This window comes from Vigna unguiculata, unplaced genomic scaffold (assembly GCF_004118075.2).
Source record: "Vigna unguiculata cultivar IT97K-499-35 unplaced genomic scaffold, ASM411807v1 contig_336, whole genome shotgun sequence".
Taxonomy (NCBI): Eukaryota; Viridiplantae; Streptophyta; class Magnoliopsida; order Fabales; family Fabaceae; genus Vigna; species Vigna unguiculata.
Window position 1 is genome coordinate 39559 of NW_021011044.1, and position 27320 is coordinate 66878.

A 27320-nucleotide genomic window follows, 5' to 3' on the forward strand; every position below is an offset into this window, starting at 1 on the left:
ATGCTTTCAATATCAACATTGGGCCTGCATCCGTCCGTTTTTCAGCTGCGACCCAAACTTACTTGCGCGTGGCCATAGCCTTATGTTGCTGCAAGTGATCTGTCTTCCACCACGCTGACCACAACTTTACTCCAGCAGCAGCGTCAATTGGGCCTGCACGTAGCAGCCCAATTTATTTCAGCACCACATCCTTGTTGCAGCCAACACGACACGAGCCAATTCATATGTCTGCCAGTGTTTCCAACATACGGCCCATACCTTCACGCGTCTTCCACATCTCTCTCGTTGGGAGCATGCCGTTAGGGTTCTGAACAGTGGCACATCTTCACATTTCATCATCATGCATCACGCGGGCCACATATCTGAGTCGTGTTTTCTCTTGAAACGTCGTTAGATTCTTCGTTAGGGTCCTCCTTCAATTGTGCCACCAAAGTCCGTATCAACCCTTAGCTGCTAGGGTTCAAACCATGATAGGGTTTTCATTCTTTCATTCACGCTTTGCTTCCCTTCTCGCGTTAGGGTTATGTTTGACGGCGTTCTTGTTTTGATTTTTTCGGTTGCCTTCTTCTATAAAGGGCAAACCATTTCATTGTAAAATTCAGCTTTGATGAATGAGAATTCTGGTAGAGATCACTCCCACCGTTCATCAGCTCACCCAAACCCTAGATTAGGTTTTTACCTCTTAGGGTTTCTGAAACCAGTGAGATTCGAGCCTAAACACCATACACGAACCAATCCGCTGCGTTTTCCCTCGTTTTCTGCGAGATTGAATTGGTAGAACACCGATTGGGAGAGGTTTCCGGCGACTACCGCGACGGAGGAGCCTCATCAAATGGTATTCAGAGCCACTCGATTCTCGGTTGTCTTCGAAGCTAAGTATTCGAGCACTCTCTCTACTGTTTTTTTCTCTTTATATGTTCGATTTTGTCTTGTTCTATATTCGTTTGAGTCATTTTTGTTTTTCTGGTGTTGATCTTGTGCTCTGTGATGTGTTTTCGTGCTGAAATTGATTCATTACTATTGTTCAGATTGCCTTGAATCAATAACTGTGATGTTGAAATGTTTAGCTCTCTGAATCTGCCGTTCAATGCATGTCCATTAGGTTTGATTTCAATTTTTATTACCTAGCTTTGAATTTTATATTCTCGTGTTTTTGTCTTAGGTTTTGTTTAGTTGTTTTGTATGTCAGTGATTCCATAGATGTGTGCTTAAACTGTGTCACTATTTCGAATCTCATTCAATTTCTGTTTTGTTTTTTAATCCTTCGTTTTTGTTATTAAAAGTGTTCTAGAGTTCTGAGTTGGCTAATAGATCATTAGCAACTATCTGCAGTGCATATTGCCACTGATTCATGTTTTCTTCAAGCTATTGTTGTCTTAATGTTGATTTCCATGTGCTGTTTGATTCTGTTCTTGCTCTGGAAATTGAAATTGTTGGCCAAGGATTGCTCCTTCCTTAGCACATAATGAATATTCCATCACACTTTAATTTGATTCGCATCAGAATTTATGTGTGGACACTCTTGCTTTGGTTGGTGATTGCATAGGCTGTTTCAGTGCTCTTGTGAAATATGTTTTGTTGAATCAGTGCCTGACCCGTTAGTTGCCTTTGATGCAGTTTCCAAATATTTTCAGAGTATATGCTAGTTGCTTCTCGTTGTTGTTTCTTTGTCAAAGTTCAATTTCTCTTCTGGAAACTTATTTTGATTATTCCTTGTTCATCATTGCATCTGCATCTGTCGTGGGTTTGCTATATCACAATTTTATTGTTTGTCATTAGCCTAGATATCATGATTCAACCAATTTAATTACTGTTCTTTGCTGTTGAGGTTGTTTCTCTTCTGAATCAGGACTTTCAATGTGCATAGTTTGCTCATATTCATATTTGATTGAGTCTTGCTCTGATGGCAGTGTAGCATGATGGTATTCTCAGTTGTGTTTAAGTGCTTTATGAAATATGGTGCCTCAGCTTATTCACTTGCTACATTCATCTGATTTTTGTTTCAGCACTGCCATGTAATTTTTGAGTTCCAGTTTCTGTTTTCTCAGATTACAATCATTAAAGTTGTTTCACCTTGCTGTTGGCTCCTTCATTCTGTCACAGAATCAATTTCTGCACTGTTGTTCAGGTTCTGCTTTTGGTGCTTTGTATAAGCCCTTTCAGTTGTTTTTTTTTTCGAAAGCCTCACTGAGTAGTTTCCTGTTCTGTGACATTCACATCAATTGAGTGTTGATAGTCTATTCTGTGTTAACATCTTTTACATTCTAAAGTGTATGCCAGTCAGCTGTGTTTGATGCAATCTTTTTGGTTTTGTTACTCCCAATTCTATTGAATCATATCCATATTTTGGACATATTGCTTGGTCGTTGGAATCTGAATGGAAATTGCAATTGCTTTACTTGTGTGTCTGCTTAATCACATTTTCTTGTTTTTGTGGTTAGCCTAGTTGTCTGTCTTGAATGTTGATTCATCTTTTCTTGATTTGCAGTTTCTGTTTTCATTGCTTCTGGCCATTCCAATTACTCCAATGTTGTTCTTCTTTTTTCTTCTACTGTTTCGACGCAGCTTATGTGCCTTAGTTCAGTTATATACACATGTAATAGTTCAACCTGAACTTGCAGCATTCTGCATTGTGCATTAAGTTTTGGCTGATTCTGTTTTATAAGATTTTAAGCCTTCATCCCGCACTATTTCATGTTGATATTATCTAGCACTGTCAAATTGCTTGACTCCAGCTGCTGCTTTACTTTGTTGCTTCCAATATACTTCATTGTTTTCTTTGACTGAACATTTATGTCTGTATCTTTGAGGGTCTGTTATGAGCTGTCCTGGCCAAGTCTTTTTTTTAGTTGAATCAATTGTTCACCAGTCTGCATTAGTTCATTGAATTGAAAGTGGCAGCCTAACATTTGTTGTGACCTTGTGGCTTGACAAAAAGAGATCATACATGTTGAGAACTGAGAAGAAAAGTAAGTAAAAAGAAAATATGATATGCGCAAAACAAAAAGCATATAATGAGCCTGAAGATAAACAAAAGTTTACTTGAATCTGAACATCTTTGTTTGTTTTGGTAAAATACAAGTTGTCTCCACAGTTCACACCATGCCTACTACTCTTTTCAATTTCAATTTGCTTATGTTTTTTATTCAACTTGTTTTGAGTCTTTGTTTGATTTTCGTTTTGTTCATCTTGTTCTAGATACATTCTTTAGGTTCCTTTTGTGTGCCTTCTTTATTGGTTAGCTTGTTTTCTTGCTTGTCTTTATTGGCTATCCTTGAGTTTGTCTATTATATCCATCACTTGATGTTGTCCTTATCTCAAATTTGAACTTTTATTGTTTTCTGCTTTTACTCTCAAACATGGCTGACTACTCATTTGTTCTTGGTTCATTTGGCTTGCACTCACTGTTTTTGGTAGCCTTGTAGGTGATACCTTTTCTGCAAAGTGCAGCTGTGGTGAGGACAAACAGTTTGAGTGGCCACCAAGAGGAAAAAGGAGTGAGTTGGGACTTCAAAGGAGTGCATCACGAGAGAGTCATAGGTGTGAGCTGGGATAAAGTCCAACACTGAACCGAGAGGAACAATAGCTAGCACACTGCAACAAGAAGCATAGTTCTTTTAGCTTATTTCTGTTTTGATATCATGGACTTTTGGGTTGTAAATTTTTTTTTCTTTCAGATTTCAGTTTTCTCCTTTATTTGGCTTAGGTGGGAAAATGCTTTAGAGCAATCCCATCCTTAGCATTTTTTTGTAATAGTTTAAGCGTTTAGTGTGAGGTTCAAGGGGTTCCAAAGGCCACTTGAATTTTCACTTAGGATTTTCGTCTAGTTTAAGTTTTCGCCTTTATGTTTTCTGTTTTATGTTTTAATGCCCAGGTTTTGTGTGTTTGCCATTTCTGTTTTAGGTCCCCGTGATATCTAGGTGCCATTTGTTTTACACCTAGTTGACCTTCTTTTAGTCTTTAAGTTTTCACTTTTTTCACACATTTTGTCAATTTGTTTTTCGCCATCTGTTTCATTTGTATTTTTATTGAGAAATTCTGTGAAAGCATTTTAGAGATCTCTGGCTAGAAAAGGCTTGGTTCCTAAGCTTGTCCATGTGACTCACCTCCCTTTCCTGGGAGTATCTCTAGAATTCTTTTCCACTACTTTCTCTTTAGAAATTCATCAACTTTGTGAAAAATTGTTTTGTCAAAAGTGTTTCAAAATGAGTTTTTCTTTTTCTAACCGTATGCATATAGATAGGCATAATAGTGTGCATTTAGGTAGACATAGTAGTCATGAGTTGCATCATACCATTCATAGTGACATTCCATTCTTTGGGGAAGATATAGGACCAATATCATTTAAAGATTGGATGTGGGATACTGAAAAATTGGTGCAACCTTTGTTTAGTAAATATAGTCATATAGATATTCTTAGGCATGTTACATCTAGATTTGTAGGACGTGCATTAGATTGGTGGCAAGAGAGGCAATATCTAGTGAAAAAGGGGAGAACATCATACATCAATACATTTTATGAATTAAAAACATGCATGTGGAAACATTTCATACCCCCTTCATTTAGGATCACTAAAGCACAACAAGTTAGGATAGAAGACTTTATTGACATTCGGGATGCATTCATCCAAAACATTGATAAGTTTTCTAGACTAGAAAAAGATTTCAAGCACAATTTAGACTTGCTCTTGAGTGAACAAAGAAAGAGAGAAAAATATAAGAGAGAGCAAGCTAAACATCAAAAGCTTCAAGAATTTGAAAAGAGAGAAAACGAAGCATTAGAGAAGCTTTGTGCTAAAAGAGAACAAGAGAAAAGAGAGATAAATGAGAAGAAAAAAAGAGAGGAAGAAGAAAAGGCTAAAGAAGAGAGTCTAAGAAAAGCAAAAGAAGAGAATGAAAGAAAAGAACTAGAGGAAAGAGAGAAAATAAAACAAGAGAGTAATCTTGAAATACAATCACAAGTGGTAGAGTTAAAGTGCATTTCGAAAGAGCAAAAAGAACTCTATGTTAGGGATTTGGTGATCAATTCTTCACCAATTCCTTACATGAAGATTCCATTTTCAAAGGGAGTTTTCCCATCTTTAAACTCTACTCACTTTTTCATTAAATCTTTTGTTTTCTTTTCTTTTCAAAATTTTTGTTCTTCATCTCCTTTTCTTATTTCATCCTCCTCAATTTGTTTTGCCAAAACACACTTTGACATTAAAATTCTTTTCAAAAATTATCTTAGTCAAAGTGTAAAAGATTCCTTTTGTGAAATGGGCTTAATAACATCTTTTGCAATCTTCAAAAGCCCATTTTCACAAATTTTCCATCCAATTTTACTGCTTGGTCTTTATGATTTTAATTCAATTTTATTTGATGACTATTGCATATTTGTTTTTGATCCTGGTGGTACTATTATTTTGGTTGCTGTGAGCCTTTAATAACCCTCTAGATCTGAGGACAGATCCTCTTCAAGGGGGAGGGGATGATGTGACCTCAATAAGGCTTATAGCATTGGGCCAACCCCTAGGCCTATTATTTTTAATTTCTTATAATTTCTTTTATTTTATTTAAATAAAGTTTGTCTAATTGGGTTATTTTGTTAAATGCAGCCTTTAAAATCTGTCGAGATTGAGCCTTGATGTGTTGCAGGCCAGCCATGATTATTCACGCATGATTCAGCTTTTAAAGTGACATTGGGCTTAAGCCCAATCTGCATTACTTCTCAAATCAATTCTTTCAATATCAACATTGGGCCTGCATCCGTCCGTTTTTTAGCTGCGACCCAAACTTACTTGCGCGTGGCCATAGCCTTATGTTGCTGCAAGTGATCCGTCCTCCACCACGCTGACCACAACTTTACTCCAACAGCAGCGTCAATTGGGCCTGCACGTAGCAGCCCAATTTATTTCAGCACCACATCCTTGTTGCAACCAACACGACACGAGCCAATTCATATGCCTGCCAGTGTTTCCAACATACGGCCCATACCTTCACACGTCTTCCACATCTCACTCGTTGGGAGCATGCCGTTAGGGTTCTGAACAGTGGCACATCTTCACATTTCATCATCATGCATCACGCGGGCCACATATCTGAGTCGTGTTTTCTCTTGAAGCGTCGTTAGATTCTTCGTTAGGGTCCTCCTTCAATTGTGCCACCAAAGTCCGTATCAACCCTTAGCTGCTAGGGTTCAAACCATGATAGGGTTTTCATTCTTTCATTCACGCTTTGCTTCCCTTCTCGCCGTTAGGGTTATGTTTGACGGCGTTCTTGTTTTGATTTTTTCGGTTGCCTTCTTTTATAAAGGGCAAACCATTTCATTGTAAAATTCAGCTTTGATGAATGAGAATTCCGGTAGAGATCACTCCCATCGTTCATCAGCTCACCCAAACCCTAGATTAGGTTTTTACCTCTTAGGGTTTCTGAAACCAGTGAGATTCGAGCCTAAACACCATACACGAACCAATCTGCTGCGTTTTCCCTCGTTTTCTGCGAGATTCAATCGGTAGTGATGGGTGGTGGTGGGTTGTGGATTCAGTGGTGATGGGTGTGGTGGTGGTGGCCGTGGTGAGGGTGGCAGTGGTGGTTGTGGTGGTTGTAATGGTAGTGGTGGTAGTGGTTGTGGTGGTTGTAACCGTGGAAGTGGTGGGTCTTGTTGTGATGGTGGGGGTCTTGGTCGTGGGGGTGGTGGTGGTCGTGGGTGTGGTGGTGGTGGCTGTTGTGGGGGTGGCCGTGGTGGTGGTGGCGGTGGTCGTGGTTGGGGTGATGGATTACAGTTTGGTCTCGTAAGAACAAGTTTAGGGTTCAAGATTCAAGGTTTATGGTTTAGGGTTTATGGTTCAGGGTTCACCATTAAAGATTCAGGGTTTAGGGTTTATGGTTTAGGGTTTAGGCTTTATGGCTTAAGGTTTCAGGTTTCTAGTTTAGTGTTTACGGTTAGGGTTTAGTGTTTAGTGTTTATTGTTTAGGGTTTAGCGTTTACGGTTTAATGCTTAGAGTTTAGAGTTTTAGGGTTTAAGGTTTAAGGTTTAGAGTTTAGGGTTTAAGGTTTATGGTCACTACTTAAGGTCTATGATATATGGTTTGTTGTTGAGGGTGGTGGTGGTGGTCGTGGTGGTTGTTGGGATGGCCAGGATGGTGGTGGTGGTGGCCGCAGTGGGGGTGGTGGTGGTCGTAATGGTGGTGGTGGCAGTTGTAGTCGTGGAGGCGGTGGTGTGATGGTGGTGGTTGTGGTAGTGGTGGTGATTGTGGTGGTGGTGGTGGAAGTAGTGAAGGCCATGTTGGGGGTCGTGGTTTTGGTGGTGGTGGTGGTTATGGTTGTGGTGGTGGTGTTGGCCATAGTGGTCGTTGTGGAGGTTGTGGTTGTGGTGGTGGTGGCCATGGCGGTGGTTGTGGTAGCCATGGTGGTGGTGGTGGTGGTGGTGGTGCTGGGTTTAGTGGTGGTGGTGGTGGGGGTAGTGGCGTTGTTGGTGCTGGTGGCGGTGATTGTGTTCGTGGTTATGGTAGTGGTGGTGGCCGTAGTTGTGGTGACCGTGGTGGTAAATATGGTAGTTGTGGTGATGGTGTGGTGGTGGTGCTGCTTGTAGTTATGGTGGTGGTGGTTGTGGTGGTGGCCTTCGTGGCCTTGGTGGTGGCGGTGGTTGTGCTGGCCGTAGTGGATGTAGTGGTGGTGGTGATAGTGGGGGTTGTGGTTGCAGTAGTGATGGTTGTGATGGTGGTGGTCATGGTGGCGGTTGTGGTGGTGGTCATGGTGATGGTGGTGGTCGAGGTGGCAGTTGTTGTGGTGTCCATCGCGGTGGCAGTGGTGGCATTGGTTGTGGTGGCAGTGGTGGTGCTGGTGGTTGTGGTGGTTGTTGTGGTTGTGGTGGTGTTAGTTATGGTGGTTGTAGTGGTGGTGGTGGTGGTAGTGGTGGTGGCCAAAGCAGTGGTTGTGGTAGCCATGGTGGTTGTGGTGGTGGCCGTGGTGGTTTTGTGGTGGTAGTGGATGTGGAGGGTGTGGTGGTGGGGTTTATGGTGGTGGTTGTGGTGGTAGTGGCGGTGTTGGTAGTGGTGGCGGTGATTGTGTTGGTGGTTATGGTAGTGGTGGTGGTCGTAGTGGTGGTGATCATGGTTGTGATTATTGTAGTTGAGGTGATGATGGTGGAGGTGGAGGTGGTGGTGCTTGTAGTTCAGGTGGTGGTAGTTGTGGTGGTGGCCTTGGTGGCCTTGGTCGTGGCGGTTGTGATGCTGGTCAGAGTGGAGGTGGTGGTGGTGATGGTTTACGGTGGTGGTTATGGTGATGGTGGTGATAGTGGTCGTGGTGTCGTAGGGGTCAGGATGATTGTTCAGGCTGATGGCCGTGGTGGTTGTGGTGATGGTGTGATGGTGATGGTAGTGGTGGCAGTTGTGGCGGTGGTCATGGTGGTGGTGTCCATCGCTTGTGGTTGTGGTGGTGGTTGTGGTGGTGTTGGCTGTGTTGATGGTGGTGGTGGGGGTGGTGGTGGAGGGGATGGTGGTGGTGGTGGTAGTGGTGATGCTGGTGGTCGTGCTGGCGGTTGTGGTGGTGGTGGTTGTGGCGGTGGCCTATGTGGCCTTGGTGGTGTTGGTGGTGTTGGTGGTGCTTGTGGTAGTGGTGGTGGTGGTTGTGGTTATGGCCTTGGTGGCCTTGGTGGTGGCGGTTTTGATGTTGGCCGTAGTGGAGCTGGTGGTCGTGGTAGTGGGGATGTGGTGGCGGTGATGGTGGGGGTGATGGTTATGGTGGTGGTGATAGTGGTCAGGGTGTGGTAGGGGTGGCGATGATTGTTCAGGGTGGTGGCCGTGGTGGATGTGGTGATGGTGGTGATGGTGGTGGTCGTGGTGGCAGTTGTGGTGGTGGTCAAGATAGTGGTGTCCATCCCGGTGGTGGTGGTCGTAGCAATTGTTATCGTGGTGGTGGTGGTTGTGGTGGTAGTGGCTGTGGTGGTGGTAGCCGACATGGGTGTCGTGGCAGTGGTCGTGGTAGTGGTCGTGGGGTTGGTGGCTGTGGTGGTGCTGGTGCTGGTGCTGGTGGATGTCCTGGTGATGGCCGTGGTGGTGGTGGTAGCCGTGGTGGTGGTCGTGGTGGTCGTTGTGGTTGTGGTAGTGGTTGTGGTGGTGGTGTTGTTGGCCATGGTGGTGGTTGTGGTGGTGGTGGTGGTTGTGATGGTGGTGGTAGTCGTGGTGGTGGTGATGGTCGTGAGGTTGGTGGCTGTGGTGGTGGTGCTGGTGGTGGTGCTGATGGATGTGCTGGTGATGGACGTGGTGGTGGTGGCCTTGGTAGAAGTGGTGGTGGTGATGGTGATTGTCGTTGTGGTGGTGGTGGTTTTTGTAGTTGTGGTGGTTAGGTTATGGTGGTCTTGCTACTGCTGGTGGTTATGGCGGTGGTGGTGGTGGTGGTGGCGGTGGTGGTGGTGGAGCTGGTGGTGCTGGTGATGGTTATGGTAGTGGTGGTGGCCGTGGCGGAGTTCGTGGTGGTAATGGTGGTGATATTGGTAGTGGTGGTGATGATCGTGGTGGTGGGGGTGGCCATGGTTGCGGTGGAGGTGGTGGTAGGGTTGGTGGCCATGGGTGTAGTGGTGGTGGTGGTGGGTTGTAGTAGCGGTGGTGATGGTGGTGGTGGTGGTGGCCGTGGTGGGGGTTGTCGTGGTGGCCGAGGTGGTTGTAATGGTAGTGGTGGTTGTGGTAGTGGTGGTGATGGTGGTGGTGGTGATGGTGGTGGTGGAAGTGGTAGGGGTCGTGTTGGGGGTCGTGGTGGTGGTTGTGGTGGTGGTTGTGGTTGTGGTGGTGGTGGTGTTGGCCATGGTGGTCGTTCTGGTGGTGGGGTTGGTGGTCCTGGTGGTGGCGGGGGTTGTGGTGATGGTGGTAGTTGTGGTGGTGACAGTGGTTGTGGTGGTGGTGGTTGTAGTGGTGGTAGCCAACATGGGTGTCGTGACGGTGGTCATGGTGGTTGTCGTGGGGTTGGTGGCTGTGGTACTGGTGCTGGTGCTGGTGCTGGTGGATGTGCTGGTGATGGACGTGGTGGTGGTGGTAGCTGTGGTGGTGGTGGTGGTGGTGGTTTTGGTTGTGGTGGTGGTGGCTTTAGTGGAAGTGGTGGTGGTGATTGTCGTTGTGGTGGGGGTGCTTTTTGTAGTTGTGGTGGTAAGTGTTGTGGTGGTTTTGGTGGTGGTGGTGGTGGTAGTGGTGGTGGTGGAGGTGGTGGTGGTGGTTGTGGTAGTGGTGGTGGCCGTGGTGGAGTTCGTGGTGGTAGTGGTGGTGGTGATTGTGGTATTGGTGGTGATGATGGTGGTTGTGGGGGAGGTCGTGGTTGCGGTGGAGGTGATGGTAGGGGTGGTAGTCGTGGGTGTAGCGGTGGTGGTGGTGGGTTGTGGTAGCGGTGGTGATGGTGGTCGTGGTGGTGGTGGTGGTGGTGGGTTGTGGTAGCGGTGGTGATGGTGGTCGTGGTTATGGCCTTAGTGGCCTTGGTGGTGGCGGTTCTGGTGCTGGTCGTAGTGGAGCTGGTGGTCGTGGTAGTGGTGGATGTGGTGGTGGTGATGGTGGGGGTGATGGTTATGGTGGTAGTGGTGATAGTGGTCAGGGTGTGGTAGGGGTGGCGATGATTGTTCAGGGTGGTGGCCGTGGTGGTGGTCGTGGTGGTCATTGTGGTTGTGGTAGTGGTTGTGGTGGTGGTGTTGTAGGCCATGGTGGTGGTTGTGGTGGTGGTGGTGGTTGTGATGGTGGTGGTAGTCGTGGTGGTGGTGATGGTCGTGAGGTTGGTGGCTGTGGTGGTGGTGCTGGTGGTGGTGCTGATGGATGTGCTGGTGATGGACGTGGTGGTGGTGGTAGCCGTGGTGGTGGTGGTGGTGGGGTTTTGGTTGTGGTGGTTGATGAAGGCGTGACCACCTCCTTAGAAGCTCCCTCAAGAAGGATCACTAGAAGCATGTCTAGAGGGGAGTCTTCTATTCCATCACCTTTATCTTTGTTTTGCATTACTTTAGTCTGAATTCCCTAAGTTGGTTTCTAGTTGACTTGTTGACTTTGATCCAAAGTTGACCTTTGACAAAGATTAGATTAACTTAAACCAACATGCTAATCCTTGTTTGTCTTGTTTTGTAGGTAATTAAGAGAAAGTAGAGCATGGCTAGGTGGCACTTGGTGATTGGAGCACTTGGATGAAATGGAAGAGAGAGGAAATCAAAAAGCATAAAGCAAAAGCAAAAGTAGACATGTACCTTGTCTCCTTTTGCCTTTGTGGTTTATGCCTTAGAAGGTCACTTGGTCTCTTTCCTCTTTTGGCCTAGAATCCTCATGGGAATGCCTCCACCAATCATCTCCCTTCACTTGGCCAAGACTCACTCTCACATTAGGTTTAGGGTTTGCTAGTTAATCCTTTTTCATGTTTTTGTATTTGCTAAAGGACCCCTATGAACTCCTATTTAAAGGGTGCTCCTTGTCTTGTAAAAGGGTTGATCATTTTGTTTCTAAACTATTGTGTTTCAACCATTAAATTTTCGTGAGCTCTCCTTCCTAGAAGTGAACTCACCTTTGCCTTATCTTGCTTGCAAGTGGCGGCACCATCACTCATCTCTAGGGTTTGGTTGGCTTAGATCCCCCCCTATGAGTGGCGTGCTTCTTCCATGCTTCATCTTCTATACTTTCCATTTTTATTGTTTCTTCTTTCATTTTGCTCTTTAGTGTTGTTATTGTCGTATGTGTTTAAGCTTGAATCCAACTCTCTTCTTCCTTTCATGAGCTTGAGAAATGAACCTTCACATCTAGATAGCATGCTATCTTAATGTCCAGTGGGAATTTTCAAAAAGCTTTCTTAAACAACTTCACCATATTCATAACTCTAAAAGGAAACAAGATAATCCTTCATCATTTGGTATCTAGAGCTTTGGTTGTCCTTGAATATGGTGTTTTCATGTTCTAACCTTGTCTTGTGTAGCTATCTTTTAATGGTTCACATAAAAACAATGCTGGCAGAAACTGTTCACGATTTTAAAAGATTAAACTGCACCTGCTCGGTGGTCCAAAAATTACGTTCTTGATGTCCAAAGAAAGCTCTGTTAGTCTAGTTTTTAACAAAAGAAGAACCAATGCATTTGGAGTTCTGTGGAGAGAGTTATGATTGAAATAGTGAGCAAAGGTCAGAGCTGCCGAGATCACCGCGAATCAACGTTTTTCAGGTTATGTTGGACAGTTTTGGCTACTGTTTTGTTACTCTTCTTACTCCTAAATGTTGTTGGATAACATGTCTTTGTGTGCTTAATCATTGACCTTCATTTCCAAAAGTTTAAATGCATGATAGCTACATGTTTGAGTCTTTAAATGTGCCTAACTTTTGCTTGAGTCATATGTCATATGTTAGCTTGAAGTTTTCTTATTCTTGTTTTTCCAAGTATTTGAATCTTGCTTTCACTTTATGTCTTGCTTGATGTATGCTCCATGAAATTGATTTTGGCCTAAAACTTGAGGAACTAAGTGTCCAAGCCACCTAAAACTCTTTCTTACCATTTTATGAAACTAGTTGTGAAAGAAGAAAAATTTGCACCAATTTTTTGCCTAAAAACCAAGAGCAACCTTGCTCCTTGGTGAACTAAAAGTGTGTTTTTCACTAGGTGTTATGCTACTAGTTTTCATACTTGAGAATTGGGTGATATTGGCTAATTAGTTCCATGCTTTAACTTGGTTATGATCTTTCTTGGTGCATGCATGATTTAAGACTTGAAGATGCTTGTCAAGTACTTTCCATAGAGTCTTAAAAATTTGCTTTTCTTATGTTAGTGTTGTTCAAAGTTTTGTCACCAATATTTTTCTTTCCTTAGAGTTTAGCTTTCCTTGTTTTTGTGCTTTTCTTGCTTGTCACTAGGTGTTCTTTGTTTTGTCTTAGTAGTTTTCTTTTCTTGAAACTCTTGGGGTGTTGTGGCCGAATCACTTGTCTTGCATTTGAAGGTTTTGAACAAGTTTTTAAAAGTGTTTGCTTCACTCCTTTGGTGGATTTTGAGTGCTAGCCTTGCCTTGTTACTTTGGGAGTGTGATCTAAACACTTGGGTTGCATTTTGGGTTGGATTTGGTCTCGATTTTCATGTTGTCTAACCCCTAATCCATTTATTTTGTCTCGGATTTGAGTGTTTTTGTTGTAGGAATCATGGCAAGTTCATCAAATGCACCTACACCAAAAAAAAATTATACATTAATGAGATTCCTTCGAGATTTGGAGTTGTCTAGGAATGAGGCCTTTGAACAATTGAGAAAGGACAAGGAGCAAAGTGACCTAAGAATCCAAGAGCACATTCAAAGGCTTGAAGCTAAAGAGCAAGAAAGAGAGGCTAGGAAAAGAGGGCATTCTAGGCGCAACCCATCACAAGAGAAGCAAACTCCAAAGATTCCTAAGTTCTATGGAGGAAGTGATCGCAAAGTCTTCCTTGATTGGGAAGCTAAAGTTGATCAAATTTTCAATGAAAATCATGTAAAGGATCAAACACAAGTTGATCTAGTAGTTTTAGGATTTTTGGAGTATGCCAATACTTGGTGGCATAAAGTTTGTAAGAATTATGACCAAGGGCCACCCGCGGCTTCTTTGATGGACATTAAAACTCTTATGCGCGCTAGATTTGTTCCTCCCTCCTATAGGAAGGAACTTCTTTTGAAGCTCCAAAGGCTTCACCAAGGTCCTATGAGTGTGAGTGAGTACTTTAAAGAATTAGAGTCTCAAATGTGTAGGGTTGAACATTTTGAAGTAAAAACACTCTTGTGTCTCAACCATTTGTGAGAGTTTCCTCCCTTGGGAGTGAATACTTTTAAGCCTTATCTTGCATAGCAAGTGGCGGCACACATCCACTCATCTTCAAGGTTGCCATGGCTTCTAGCCTAGCCTTGTAGTGGCGTGCTTCTCACATTTTTTACCATTTCTTCCTTTCCATTTTATGTTTTCTTCTTCCTTTAATTGTTCTTGGTTTTCTATGGTTTATGTGTTTTCCATTTCCTTTTCATTTTGAATCAATCCATCATCTTCTTCTCATGAGCTTTGTGAAAGGAACCTTCACATCTAGATAGCTTGCTATCTTAATGTCCAGTGGGGATTTCACTTAGCTTTCTTAATCAACTCACACCATATTCAATAATCTTAAAAGAAATCAACATAATCCTTCATCATTTGGTATCTAGAGCTTTGGTTGTCCTTGAATATGGTGTTTTCATGTTCTAACCTTGTCTTGTGTAGCTATCTTTGAATGGTCCACATAAAAACAATGCTGGCAGAAACTCTTCACGATTTTAAAAGATTAAACTGCACCTGCTCAGTGGTCCAAAAATTACGTTCTTGATGTCAAAAGAAAGCTCTGTGAGTATAGTTTTTAACAAAAAAAGAACCAATGCATTTGGAGTTCTGTGGAGAGAGTTATGATTGAAATAGTGAGCAAAGGTCAGAGCTGCCGAGATCAACGTTTTTAAGGTTATGTTGGGCAGTTTTGGCTATTGTTTTTGTTACTCTTCTTACTCCTAAATGTGGTTGGATAACATGTCTTTGGATGCTTACTCTTTGAGCCTCAAATCCATGAGTTTAAATGCATGATAGCTACATGTTTTTGTCTTTGTGTATGTCATGTTGAGTCTTTAAATGTGTCTAACTTTTGCTTGAGTCATATGTCATATGCTTCTTTGAGTTTTCTTATTCTTGTTTCTAAGTATTTGAGATATTGCATGAGATCTATGCCTTTTGTTGTAGCATGCTCCTTGAAATTGATTTTGACCTAATTTTTAAGGAACTAAGTGTTCAAGACACCCTAAAATATCCTTCTCATCATCTTAAGTACCTAGTCTTGAAAAGAAAAATTATTTTCATGACCAAAAACAGTTTGGCCAAGAGCTAATGTGTTGCTTGGTGAATCCATTTGGCCATTTTTACTAGATGTTATGCTACCAAAGTTTATAATTGGATTTTGGGTGATATTGGCAAATTAGTTCCATGCTTTAACTTGGTTATGATCTTTCTTGGTGTATGCATAATTTGAGGTATAATCTTGGCTTGTTCAAATGCTTTCCATAGAGTCTTTAAAAGTGTTTTTCATTGCTTTAGTCTTGTTCAAGTTTTGTCTTTAAAACAAAATTTCCTTAGAAGTTAAACTTTCTTATTTTTGTGCTTTTCTTGCTTGTCACTAGGTGTTCTTTGTTGTGTCTTAGTAGTTTTCTTTTCTTGAAACTCTTGGGATGTTGTGGCCGAATCACTTGTCTTGCATTTGAAAGGTTTTGAACAAGTTTTTAGAAGTGTTTGCTTCACTCCTTTGGTGGATTTTGAGTGCTAGCCTTGCCTTGTTACTTTGGGAGAGTGATCTAAACACTTGGGTTACAATTTGGGTTGGATTTGGTCTCGGTTTTCATGTTGTCTAACCTCTAATCCATTTATTTTGTCTCGGATTTGAGTGTTTTTGTTGTAGGAATCATGGCAAGTTCATCAAATGCACCTACACCAAACAAAAACAATACATTGATGAGATTGCTTCGGGATTTGGAGTTGTCTAGGAAGGAGGCCTTTCAACAATTGAGAAAAGACAAGGATCAAAGTGACCTAAGAATCCAAGAGCACATTCAAAGGCTTGAAGCTAGGGAGAAAGAAAGAGAGCCTAGGAAAAGAGGGCATTCTAGGCGCAAACCATCACAAGAGAAGCAAACTCTAAAGATTCCTAAGTTCTATGGTGGAAGTGATCCCAAAATCTTCCTTGATTGGGAAGCTAAAGTTGATCAAATTTTCAATGAAAACCATGTAAAGGATCAAGCACAAGTTGATCTAGTAGTTTTAGGATTTTTAGAGTATGCCAATACTTGGTGGCATAAAGTTTGTAAGAATTATGACCAAGGGCCACCAGCGGCTTCTTGGATGGACATTAAATCTCTTATGCGCGCTAGATTTGTTCCTCCCTCCTATAGGAAGGAACTTCTTTTGAAGCTCCAAAGGCTTCACCAAGGTTCTATGAGTGTCAGTGAGTACTTTAAAGAATTAGAGTCTCAAATGCGTAGGGTTGAAATAAAAGAAACTAACAAAGAGAAAATAAAAAGATTTGTGAGTGGTCTTAGGAGAGACATACAAGACCAATTAGAGTTGTATGAGTACTCCACTCTTGAAAATGTTTTCACACTTGCCCTTGGGATTGAAATTCAATTGAAAAGAAAAAGAAGGGCAAGGAAGAGTTACTCACCCAACCACTACTTTAGTCACTCATGGAAGGGAAAGGATAAAATGAAACATGGTAAGTTCCCTTCTAACTCTCATCAAGAACCACCAAGTAAAAGTAAGTCACCAAGTGATCACATTCACCATTCCACTTCTCAAAGATCAAGTTCCATTAAATGTTTTAAATGTTTGGGTTATAATCACATTGCTTTAAATTGCCCAACCAAAAGCACCATGATCTTAAAGAAGAGTAATGATGTTGAAAGTGAACACTCATCTCCCCATTCTCTTTCAAAAGAATCTTCTTCTTCTAGTAAAACTAAATTTTTTGAGAAAGACCCTATGTTATTAAGGCGCATAATAGTTCAAGATCAAAGTGAGCTTGAGCCAACTCAAAGAGAAAACATTTTTCAATCTAGATGCAAAATTAACAAATGGGTTTGCTCTCTAATTATTGATGGAGGAAGTAGTACCAATGTAGCTAGCACAAGGTTGGTGGAAAAGCTTAGCTTAGAGACCATTCCTCATGCTAAGCCCTACAAGCTTGCTTGGATAAGTAAAGAAGGAGAAATAGATGTCAATAAACAAGTCCTAATTAACTTTTCTATAGGAAGCTACAAAGATGAGGTGCTATGTGATATTGTTCCCATGGAAGTCACACATATCTTACTAGGTAGGCCATGGCAATTTGATAAACAAACTTTACATGATGGCCATACCAACCAATACATTTTCTTCAAAAATGGGAAAAATACAACTTTACTACCTCTATCACCTCAAGAAGTTAATAAGGATAGAAATATAATAAGAAAAGATAAAGAAGAAAAAGAAAAGGAGCAAGCTTTCACCAAGGTGTTACTTACCTACAAAAAAATTATTCCAAAGCAAGATGTGCATCACTCTTCCTTCTCTTCCCAAGCCAAAAAGGAAGGCCCAAAGCATAAGCAAGAGAGGAAGAGTAGTCTAGAAAATAAAGATGGCCTAACCAAAGCTAGGGGTAATACCCTTAGAAAGGATGGAACAAAAGCTCTTCAAAGGGAGATGCAAATCCTCCCCCAAATCAAGTCAAGTTCCATCCACAAAGGCTTAAAGAATTTGTGGTCAAATTCTCTCCAAGAAGGGGAGGATGATGAAGGATTGACCCCAACCAAGGATGGAGGCACATGCTTAAGAAGACTAAGCATGTTTAGAAAGGAAGTTCACTAATCCTTCATCCATTTCATTTGTGTTTGTTATTTTTTATTCCCTAAGTTGACTTAGTTGAATCAACTTTAGTTGACTTGTTGACCTTTGACTAGGTTTGACTTGTTGACTATAGTTGACTTGACTTAAGCCAACATGCTAATCTATGTTTATTTGTTTTGTAGGTTAATTAGGAGTAAGAAAGCAATGCTAGGTGGCGCATGGTGATGGGGAGCATAAATGATGTGGAGGAGAGAGTAAAGCAAAGGCATAAAGCATAAAGAAAAAGGCATAAAGCAAGTGTACCTATGTACCTTTGGTCTCCTTTGTTTTTAGCACACTATGAACACTTTCTAGAGACATATGAGACACATTCTTGGTCTCCTTTTGTGCTAGAACGAAATTAGCCTTGCACACACCATAGTTAGCTCTTTTGTCTCTCATTTTTGTAACCTTATTTGACCTAGTTTCAAGAAGGTAGGGCTAGGTTTTTGTAGAGACATCCTTAGGTATCTTTTATTTGCTTAGAGGCCCCTAAACTCTTCTATATAAGGGGTGCTCCTAGACATGTAAAAGGGTTGAACATTTTGAAGTAAAAACACTCTTGTGTCTCAACCATTTGTGAGAGTTTCCTCCCTAGGGAGTGAATACTTTTAAGCCTTATCTTGCATAGCAAGTGGCGGCACACATCCAGTCATCTTCAAGGTTGCCATGGCTTCTAGCATAGCCTTGTAGTGGCGTGCTTCTCACATTTTTACCATTTCTTTCCTTTCCATTTTATGTTTTCTTCTTCCTTTAATTGTTCTTGGTTTTCTATGGTTTATGTGCTTTCCATTTCCTTTTTGTTTTGAATCAATCCATCATCTTCTTCTCTTGAGCTTTGTGAAAGGAACCTTCACATCTAGATAGCTTGCTATCTTAATGTCCAGTGGGGATTTCACTTAGCTTTCTTAATCAACTCACACCATATTCAATAATCTTAAAAGAAGACAAGATAATCCTTCATCATTTGGTATCTAGAGCTTTGGTTGTCCTTGAATATGGTGTTTTCATGTTCTAACCTTGTCTTGTGTAGCTATCTTTGAATGGTCCACATAAAAACAGTGGTGGCAGCAACGTGTGCGTTTTTGAAAAAAATACTGCAGCTAGCTCAGTGGTCCAAAAGTAACGTTCTTTATATCCAAAGAAAGCTCTATGAGTCTAGTTTCCAACAAAAAAAGAATTAACGCATTTGGAGGTCTGTGGAGAGAGTTATGATCAAATGAGTGAGCAAAGGTCAGAGCTGCCGAGAATACGAAAAACAACGTTTTCAGGTTATGTTATGGCAATTTTGGCTTCGGTTTTGTGACTCTTTTGCTCCTAAATGTGGTTGGATAACATGTCTTTGGATGCTTGAGTCTCTTGTCATATGCTTCTTCGAGTTTTCTTGTTCTTGTTTCTAAGTATTTGAGCTATTGCATGAGATCTATGCCTTTTGTTGTTGTATGCTCCTTGAAATTGATTTTGACCTAATTTTTTTGGGAACTAAGTGTTCAAGACACCCTAAAATATCCTTCTCATCATCTTAAGTACCTAGTTTTGAAAAGAAAAATTATTTTCATGACCAAAAACAGTTTGGCTGAGAGCTAATGTGTTGCTTGGTGAATCCATTTGGCCATTTTTACTAGGTGTTATGCTACCAAATTTTATACTTGGATTTTGGGTGATATTGGCAAATTAGTTCCATGCTCTTGGTTATGATCTTTCTTGGTGTATGCATAATTTGAGGTATAATCTTGGCTTGTTCAAATGCTTTCCATAGAGTCTTTGAAAGTGCTTTTCATTGCTTTAGTCTTGTTCAAGTTTTGTCTTTAAAAACAAGTTTCCTTAGAAGTTAAACTTTCTTGTTTTTTGAGCTTTGCTTGCTTGTCTTTAGGTAATCTTTGTTTTGTCTTAGTAGTTTTCTTTTCCTTGTCTTCCTAGAGTGTTGTGGCCGAGCCACTTGTTTGAGCTTTGAAAAGGTTTTCATCTCTTTAAAGGTATTTTCACTTGTTTGGAAGGTTTTTGAGTGCTAGCCTTGCTTGTGTGCTTTGGGAGTGTGATCAAAAACACTTGGGTGCTTGAGAAGACCACACTTGGTCTCGGGTTTGGAATTTTTTTGTTAGCTAACCTCTTCCTTGTCTCGGTTTTTGGTGAGTATTTGGTGTAGGAACATGAATATGGATCCAATCTTGGAGGTAGAAGAAGAGGAGGAGTCGGTCTCACCTTATTCCCCTCCTATGGTGACTCCTATGGCCCAAGAAAGTGAACAAATGACCCTTGCCAACATCTTACGTGAGATGGAAGTGAGTAGGAGAGAAACTTTTGACCAATTGAGGGCGGATAGGAGGCAAAGTGAGATCTTCCTACAAGAGCATATCCAAAGACTTGAGCTTAGGGAAGATGAGAGGAGAAGGAGGAGGTCCTCTTCCGAGGACTCTAGCCATGGTGGAAGAAGAAGAAAGCACGACTATGATGGTGGTGGAAGGCGCAATCAACTCCCACAAAGACAACCTCCACCAATCAAGATTCCAAAGTTCAAGGGGGAGAATGACCCAAACCTCTACATAGAGTGGGAGCAAAAAGTGGACCAAATCTTCAACATTCATTTAGTTGGTGATCAAGAACAAGTAGATTTAGTAGTTTTAGAATTTGAAGATTATGCCATGACATGGTGGCATCAATTGTGTATGGACAATATTAACCAAGAGCCACCCGCGGCCTCTTGGATGAACATTAAGACTTTGATGCGCGCTAGATTTGTTCCTTCCTACTATAGGAGGGAGACTCTTTTGAAGCTCCAAAGGCTTCAACAAGGGTCTATGTGTGTGAATGAATATTTTAAAATGATGGAGTCCATGCTTCTCAAAGTAGGACTCCAATTTGAAAGTGAAGAGGAAAAGGTAGCTAGATTTGTGAGTGGTCTTAGAAGAGAAGTTCAAGATGTAGTTGAGTTGTATGAGTATTCCACTCTTGACAAAATTTTACACTTGGCCTTAAAAGTTGAAAGTCAATTGAAAAAGAAACAAGAGGCCAAGAGGAATACTTCATACAATGAATACTATTCTAGAACTTGGAAAGGAAAAGAAAGAAAGGATGAGAAACCACCTTCCAAAGACCACCCACCTAGGACTAATTCATCTAGAACCTCCCATGAAAGTGCAAACTCTTCTCAAAGTTCAAGAACTAGTTCCATCAAATGTTTTAAGTGTTTGGGCTATGGTCACATTGCTTCAAATTGCCCAACAAAGAGGAACATGATCTTGAACCCTAAAGGAGAGGTTGAAAGTGAACATTCTTCTCCCCCCTCCCCTAAAAGTTCTTCCTCCTACACTTCTTCCCAATCTTCAAGTGAGGATGAAATCAAACCTAATAAAGGAGGTTTGTTGGTGGTTAGGCGCATGCTAGGCCAAGTGCCTAAAGAATTTGAAAACCAAAGAGAAAATATTTTTCACTCAAGGTGCCAAATCAACAACAAAACTTGCTCCCTCATAATTGATAGTGGAAGTTGTGTTAATATGGCTAGCACAAGGGTTGTGGACAAGCTTGGCTTGAAAACCATCCCTCATGGCAAGCCCTATAAGCTTTCTTGGCTTAGTGAGGAAGGTGAGATTAAAGTGGACAAACAAGTCCTTATTAACTTCTCCATTGGAAACTACAAAGATGAGGTATTATGTGACTTAGTGCCCATGGAAGCAACCCACATTTTATTAGGAAGGCCATGGCAATTTGATAGGAAAGCTTTTCATGATGGCCATGCCAACAAATTTACATTTAGCTTCCAAGGCAAAAGGATCACATTACTACCTCTTTCACCAAGAGAAGTCAATGAGGACCAATTGCAAATGATAAAGAAAAGAAAAAAAGAGAAGGCGCAAAAGAAGGCGTAAGGGCATGGCAATGAGTCCAAGAAGAGCATGATCACCCTCAAAGGGGTGAAGAAGGTAATGCTTGCCCAAAAACCCATCATCCTAGCTGATCCTAGTGAATCTTCCCCCTCCTTCCAAAACTCTCACTCTAGATGTCCCTTAGACTTGTCATTAGTCTTAGATGAGTTCAAAGATGTTTTTCAAAAACCTCCAAAGGGTCTCCCACCCGTAAGAGGTATAGAACACCAAATTGATTTCATACAAGGCTCATCTTTGCCTAATAGGCCAGCCTATAGGACTAGTCCTGAGGAGGCTAAGGAAATTCAAAAACAAGTGAATGAGTTGTTAGAAAAGGGGTGGGTGCAACATAGCATGAGTCCTTGTGCAATGCTCGTGATTCTTGTCCCTAAAAAGGATGGAACATGGAGAATGTGCATAGATTGTAGGGCTATCAACAACATAACCATCAAGTATAGGCATCCTATTCCTAGATTAGATGATTTGATTGATGAGTTACATGGTGCAACCATATTTTCCAAAATAGACTTGAAGAATGGGTACAATCAAATTAGAATCAAAGAAGGTGATGAATGGAAAACCTCTTTGAAGACTAAGTTTGGATTATATGAGTGGTTAGTCATGCCTTTTGGCTTGACTAATGCACCTAGTACATTCATGAGACTCATGCACCATGTTCTTAGAGAGTTCTTATGGAAGTTTGTTGTGGTGTACTTTGATGACATTCTCATTTATAGTATGTCTCAAGATGACCACTTGCATCATTTAAGGAGTATGTTAGAGACCTTAAGGAAAGCATCTTTGTATGCTAACATGGAGAAATGTATGTTTGGGATGGATCATGTGATCTTCCTAGGTTTCAAAATAAATCAACATGGGGTCCATGTGGACCAAGAAAAAGTGATGGCCATCAAGGGTTGGCCTCCCCCAAAGAATGGTTTAAGAATTCGTGGTCGAATTCTCTCCAAGAAGGGGAGGATGATGAAGGCGTGACCACCTCCTTAGAAGCTCCCTCAAGAAGGATCACTAGAAGCATGTCTAGAGGGGAGTCTTCTATTCCATCACCTTTATCTTTGTTTTGCAGTACTTTAGTCTGAATTCCCTAAGTTGGTTTCTAGTTGACATATTTTGGTTGACTTGTTGACTTTGATCCAAAGTTGACCTTTGACAAAGATTAGATTAACTTAAACCAACATGCTAATCCTTGTTTGTCTTGTTTTGTAGGTAATTAAGAGAAAGTAGAGCATGGCTAGGTGGCACTTGGTGATTGGAGCACTTGGATGAAATGGAAGAGAGAGGAAAGCAAAAAGCATAAAGCAAAAGCAAAAGTAGACATGTACCTTGTCTCCTTTTGCCTTTGTGGTTTATGCCTTAGAAGGTCACTTGGTCTCTTTCCTCTTTTGGCCTAGAATCCTCATGGAAATGCCTCCACCAATCATCTCCCTTCACTTGGCCAAGACTCACTCTCACATTAGGTTTAGGGTTTGCTAGTTAATCCTTTTTCATGTTTTTGTATTTGCTAAAGGACCCCTATGAACTCCTATTTAAAGGGTGCTCCTTGTCTTGTAAAAGGGTTGATCATTTTGTTTCTAAACTATTGTGTTTCAACCATTAAATTTTCGTGAGCTCTCCTTCCTAGAAGTGAACTCACCTTTGCCTTATCTTGCTTGCAAGTGGCGGCACCATCACTCATCTTTAGGGTTTGGTTGGCTTAGATCCCCCCCTATGAGTGGCGTGCTTCTTCCATGCTTCATCTTCTATGCTTTCCATTTTTATTGTTTCTTCTTTCATTTTGCTCTTTAGTGTTGTTATTGTCGTGTGTGTTTAAGCTTGAATCCAACTCTCTTCTTCCTTTCATGAGCTTGAGAAATAAACCTTCACATCTAGATAGCATGCTATCTTAATGTCCAGTGGGAATTTTCAAAAAGCTTTCTTAAACAACTTCACCATATTCATAACTCTAAAAGGAAACAAGATAATCCTTCATTAGTGGTGGTGGCCTTGGTGGAAGTGGTGGTGGTGATGGTGATTGTCGTTGTGGTGGTGGTGGTTTTTGTAGTTGTGGTGGTTAGTGTTATGGTGGTCTTACTACTGGTGGTGGTTATGGTGGTGGTGGTGGTGGTGGCGGTGGTGGTGGTGGAGCTGGTGGCACTGCTGATGGTTATGGTAGTGGTGGTGGCCGTGGCGGAGTTCGTGGTGGTGTGGGTGGTGATATTGGTAGTGGTGGTGATGATCGTGGTGGTAGGGGTGGCCATGGTTGCGGTGGTGGTGGTGGGTTGTGGTAGCGGTGGTGATGGTAGTAGTGGTGGTGGCCGTGGTGGGGGTTGTCGTGGTGGTCGAGGTGGTTGTAATGGTAGTGGTGGTTGTGGTAGTGGTGGTGATGGTGGTGATGGTGATGGTGGTGGTGGAAGTGGTGGGGGTCGTGGTGGTGGTTGTGGTGGTGGTTGTGGTTGTGATGGTGGTGGTGTTGGCCACGGTGGTCGTTGTGGTGGTGGGGTTGGTGGTCCTGGTGGTGGCGGTGGTTGTGGTGATGGTGGTGGTTGTGGTGGTGACAGTGGTTGTGGTGGTGGTGGTTGTAGTGGTGGTAGCCAAGATGGGTGTCGTGACGGTGGTCATGGTGGTTGTGGTGGGGTTGGTGGTTGTGGTGCTGGTGCTGGTGCGGGTGTTGGTGGATGTGCTGGTGATGGACGTGGTGGTGGTGGTAGCCGTGGTGGTGGTGGTGGTGGTGGTGGTTTTGGCTGTGGTGGTGGTGGCTTTAGTGGAAGTGGTGGTGGTGGTGATTGTCGTTGTGGTGGGGGTGGTTTTTGTAGATGTGGTGTTAAGTGTTTTGGTGGTTTTGGTGGTGGTGGTGGTGGTAGTGGTGGTGGTGGTGGTGGTGGTGGTTGTGGTAGTGTTGGTGGCCGTGGTGGAGTTCGTGGTGGTAGTGGTGGTGGTGATTGTGGTAGTGGTGGTGATGATGGTGGTTGTGGGGGAGGTCGTGGTTGCGGTGGAAGTGATGGTAGGGGTGGTAGTTGTGGGTGTAGCGGTGGTGGTGGTGGGTTGTGGTAGCGGTGGTGATGGTGGTCGTGGTGGTGGGTTGTGGTAGCGGTGGTGATGGTGGTCGTGGTTGTGGCCGTGGTGGTGGTGGCCATGGTGGTCGTGGTTGTTGTAATGGTGGTGGTGGTAGTGGTGGTGGTGGTAGTGGTTGTGGTAGTGGTAGTCGTGGAGGTGGTGGGTCTTGTTGTGATGGTGGGTCTTATTGTGATGGTGGGGGTCGTAGTCGTGGGGGTGGTGGTGGCCGTAGGTGTGGTGGTGGTAGCTACTGTAGGGGTGGCCGTTGTGGTGGTGTTGGTCATCGTGGTTGGGGTGGCGGATTACAGATTGGTCTCGTAAGAAGAAGTTTAGGGTTCAAGATTCTGGGTTTAGGGTTTAGGGTGTATGGTTTAGGGTTTAAGAGTCAGGATTTAGGGTTTACAGTTTACGATTTAGAGTTCAGGGTTTAGGGTTTATGGCTTAAGGTTTCATGTTTCTGGTTTAGGGTTTACGGTTAGGGTGTACGGTTAGGGTTTAATGTTTATTGTTTATTGTTTAGGGTTTACGGTTTAGCGTTTACGGTTTAATGTTTAGAGTTTAGGTTTTAGGTTTTAAGGTTTAACGTTTAGAGTTTAGGGTTTAAGGTTTATGGTCAGTACTTAAGGTCAAGGGTGTATGGTTTGTTGTTGAGGGTGGTTGTGGTGGTGGTGGTGATGGAGGTTGTGGTGGTGGTGGTTGTGAGCGCGGTGGTGGTGGTGGTGGTGATGGTGATGGTAGTGGTGGTCGTGTAGGCGGTGGTGTCGTGGTGGTGGTTGTGATAGTGGTGGTGATGGTGGTGGTGGTGGTTGACGAAGTGTATGGTTAAGCTTTACTATTTAGTGTTTATGGTTCAGGGTTTATAGTTTAGGGTTTAAGGTTTAAGGTTTAGGTTTTAGGGTTTAAGGTTTAGTGCTTAGGGTTTAGGGTTTGGGGTTTAGGATTTAGGGTTTGTTGTTTAGTGTTTAGGGTGGTGGTGGTGGCCGTGGTGGTAGTGGTGGTGTCCATGGTGGTGGTTTCCGTGGGTGTGGTGGTGTTGGTGGTTGTCGTGTGGTGGTGGTGGTTGTGGTAGTAGTGGTGATGGTGGTCCTGGTGCCGTAGGGGTGAGGATGATTGTTTACGGTGGTTGCCGTGGTGGTTGTGGTGATGGTGGTGCTCGTGGTGGCGGTTCTGGTGGTGGTCATGGTGGTGGTGTCCATCGCAATGGTGGTGGTGCTGGCATTGGATATGGTGGTGGTGGTTGTGGTGGTTGTCGTGGTATTGGCTGTGTTGATGGTGGTGGTGGTGGTGGCGATGGTTGTCGTGGTTGTAGTGGTATTTTTTATGGTGGCGGTGGTGGTGTTCGAGGGGATGGTGGTAGTGGTGGTGGTGATTGTCGTGGTAGTGGTGGTGGGGGTCGTGATGGTGTTGGTTGTGGTGATGGCGGTGGTTGTGGTGGTGGTGGTTATAGTGATGGTAGCCAATGTAAGGGTGTGGCGGTGGTCATGGCGGTGGTAGTGGGGTTAGTGGCTGTGGTGGTAGTGGTGGTGGGTTGTGGTAGCGGTGGTGATGGTGGTGGTGGTGGTGGCCGTGGTGGGGGTTGTCGTGGTGGCCGAGGTTGTTGTGGTAGTAGTGGTGATGGTGGTGGTGGTGATGGTGGTGGTAAAAGTGGTGGGCGCCGTGTTGGGGGACATGGTGGTGGTTGTGGTGGTGGTTGTGGTTGTGGTGGTGGTGTTATTGGCCATGGTGGTCGTTGTGGAGGTTGTGGCGGTGGTGGTGGTGGTGGCCATGGCGGTGGTTGTAGTAGCCATGGTGGTGGTGGTGGTTGTCGTGGTTGCTTAATGGTGGTGATGGATGTTGATGGTGGTGGTGGTGGGGTTGGTGGTGGTGGTGGTGGTGGTGGTGGTGGTGGTAGTGGCGGTGTTGGTGGTGGCGGTGATTGTGTTCGTGGTTATGGTAGTGGTGGTGGTTGTAGTGGTGGTGACCATGGTGATGATTTTGGTAGTTGTGGTGATAGTGGGGGTGGTGGTGGTGGTGCTTGTGGTTGTGGTGGTGGTGGTTGTGGTGGTGGCCTTGGTGGCCCTGGTGGTGGCGGTGGTGGTGCTGGCCGTAATGGAGGTAGTGGTGGTGGTGGTGATGGTTGTGGTGGTGGTGATGGTGGGGGTGCTGGTTGTGGTTGTGGTGGTGATAGCGGTCGTGGTGTGGTAGGGGTGGGGATGATGGTTTAGGGTGGCGGTTGTGGTGGTTGTGGTGATGGTTGTGATGATGGTGGTCGTGGTGGCGGTTGTGTTGGTGGTCATGGTGGTGGTGTCCATCGCGGTGGTGGTGGTGGCGTTGGTTGTGGTGGTGGTGCTGGTTGTGGTGGTTGTGGTGGTTATGATGGTGTTGGCTGTGGTGGTGGGGTTTATGGTGGTGGTAGTGGTTGTGGTGGTTATGGTGGTGTTGGTAGTGGTGGTGGTGGTGGTGGCGGTGGTTGTGGTCGTGATTGTGGTGGCTGTGGTGGTGGCGGTGGTTGTGGTGGTGGTGGTTGTCGTGATGGTAGCCAACATGGGGGTCGTCGCGGTGGTCGTAGTGGTGCCTGTAGGGTTAGTGGCTGTGGTGGTGATGGTGCTGGTGGATGTGCTGGTGATGGTGGTAGCCGTGGTGGTGGTGGTTGTGGTTGTGGTGGTGGTTGTGGTAGTGGTGGTTTTGGCCATGGTAGTCATTATGGTGGTTGTGGTGGTGGTGGTGGTTGCGATGGTGCTGGTGCTGGTGGCCATGACAGTGGTTGTGGTAGCGATGGTGGTGGTGGTGGTGGTGGTGGTTGTTTAGTAGTGGTGGTGGACGTGGAGTGTGTGGTGGTGGGGTTGGTGGTCCTGGTTGTGGCGGTGGTTGTGGTGATGGTGGTGGTTGTGGTGGTGATAGTGGTTGTGGTGGTGGTGGTTGTAGTGGTGGTAGCCAACATGGGTGTCGTGACGGTGGTCATGGGGGTTGTCGTGGGGTTCGTGGCTGTGGTGCTGGTGCTGGTGCTGGTGCTGGTGGATGTGCTGGTGATGGACGTGGTAGTGGTGGTAGCCGTGGTGGTGGTTTTGGCT

General features: G+C 43.7%; 1 protein-coding gene and 1 pseudogene across 2 annotated transcripts; one reads left to right on the plus strand and one right to left on the minus strand.

The window, feature by feature from the left end:
* LOC114171678 (bromodomain adjacent to zinc finger domain protein 1A-like) lies at positions 1-6352 on the plus strand. Of its 2 annotated transcripts, none has more exons than XM_028056550.1 (2): positions 1-2596; positions 3426-6352. In XM_028056550.1, exon 2 carries the CDS (start codon positions 4206-4208, stop codon positions 5424-5426), a length of 1221 nt encoding a protein of 406 aa, XP_027912351.1. In that variant the 5' UTR covers positions 1-2596; positions 3426-4205; the 3' UTR covers positions 5427-6352. The 2 variants fall into 2 exon arrangements, with proteins under 2 accessions (XP_027912351.1, XP_027912352.1); XM_028056551.1 differs by having other exon boundaries at positions 1-2128.
* LOC114171675 lies at positions 5777-27211 on the minus strand (annotated as a pseudogene).
* Positions 27212-27320: the final 109 nt, after the last annotated feature.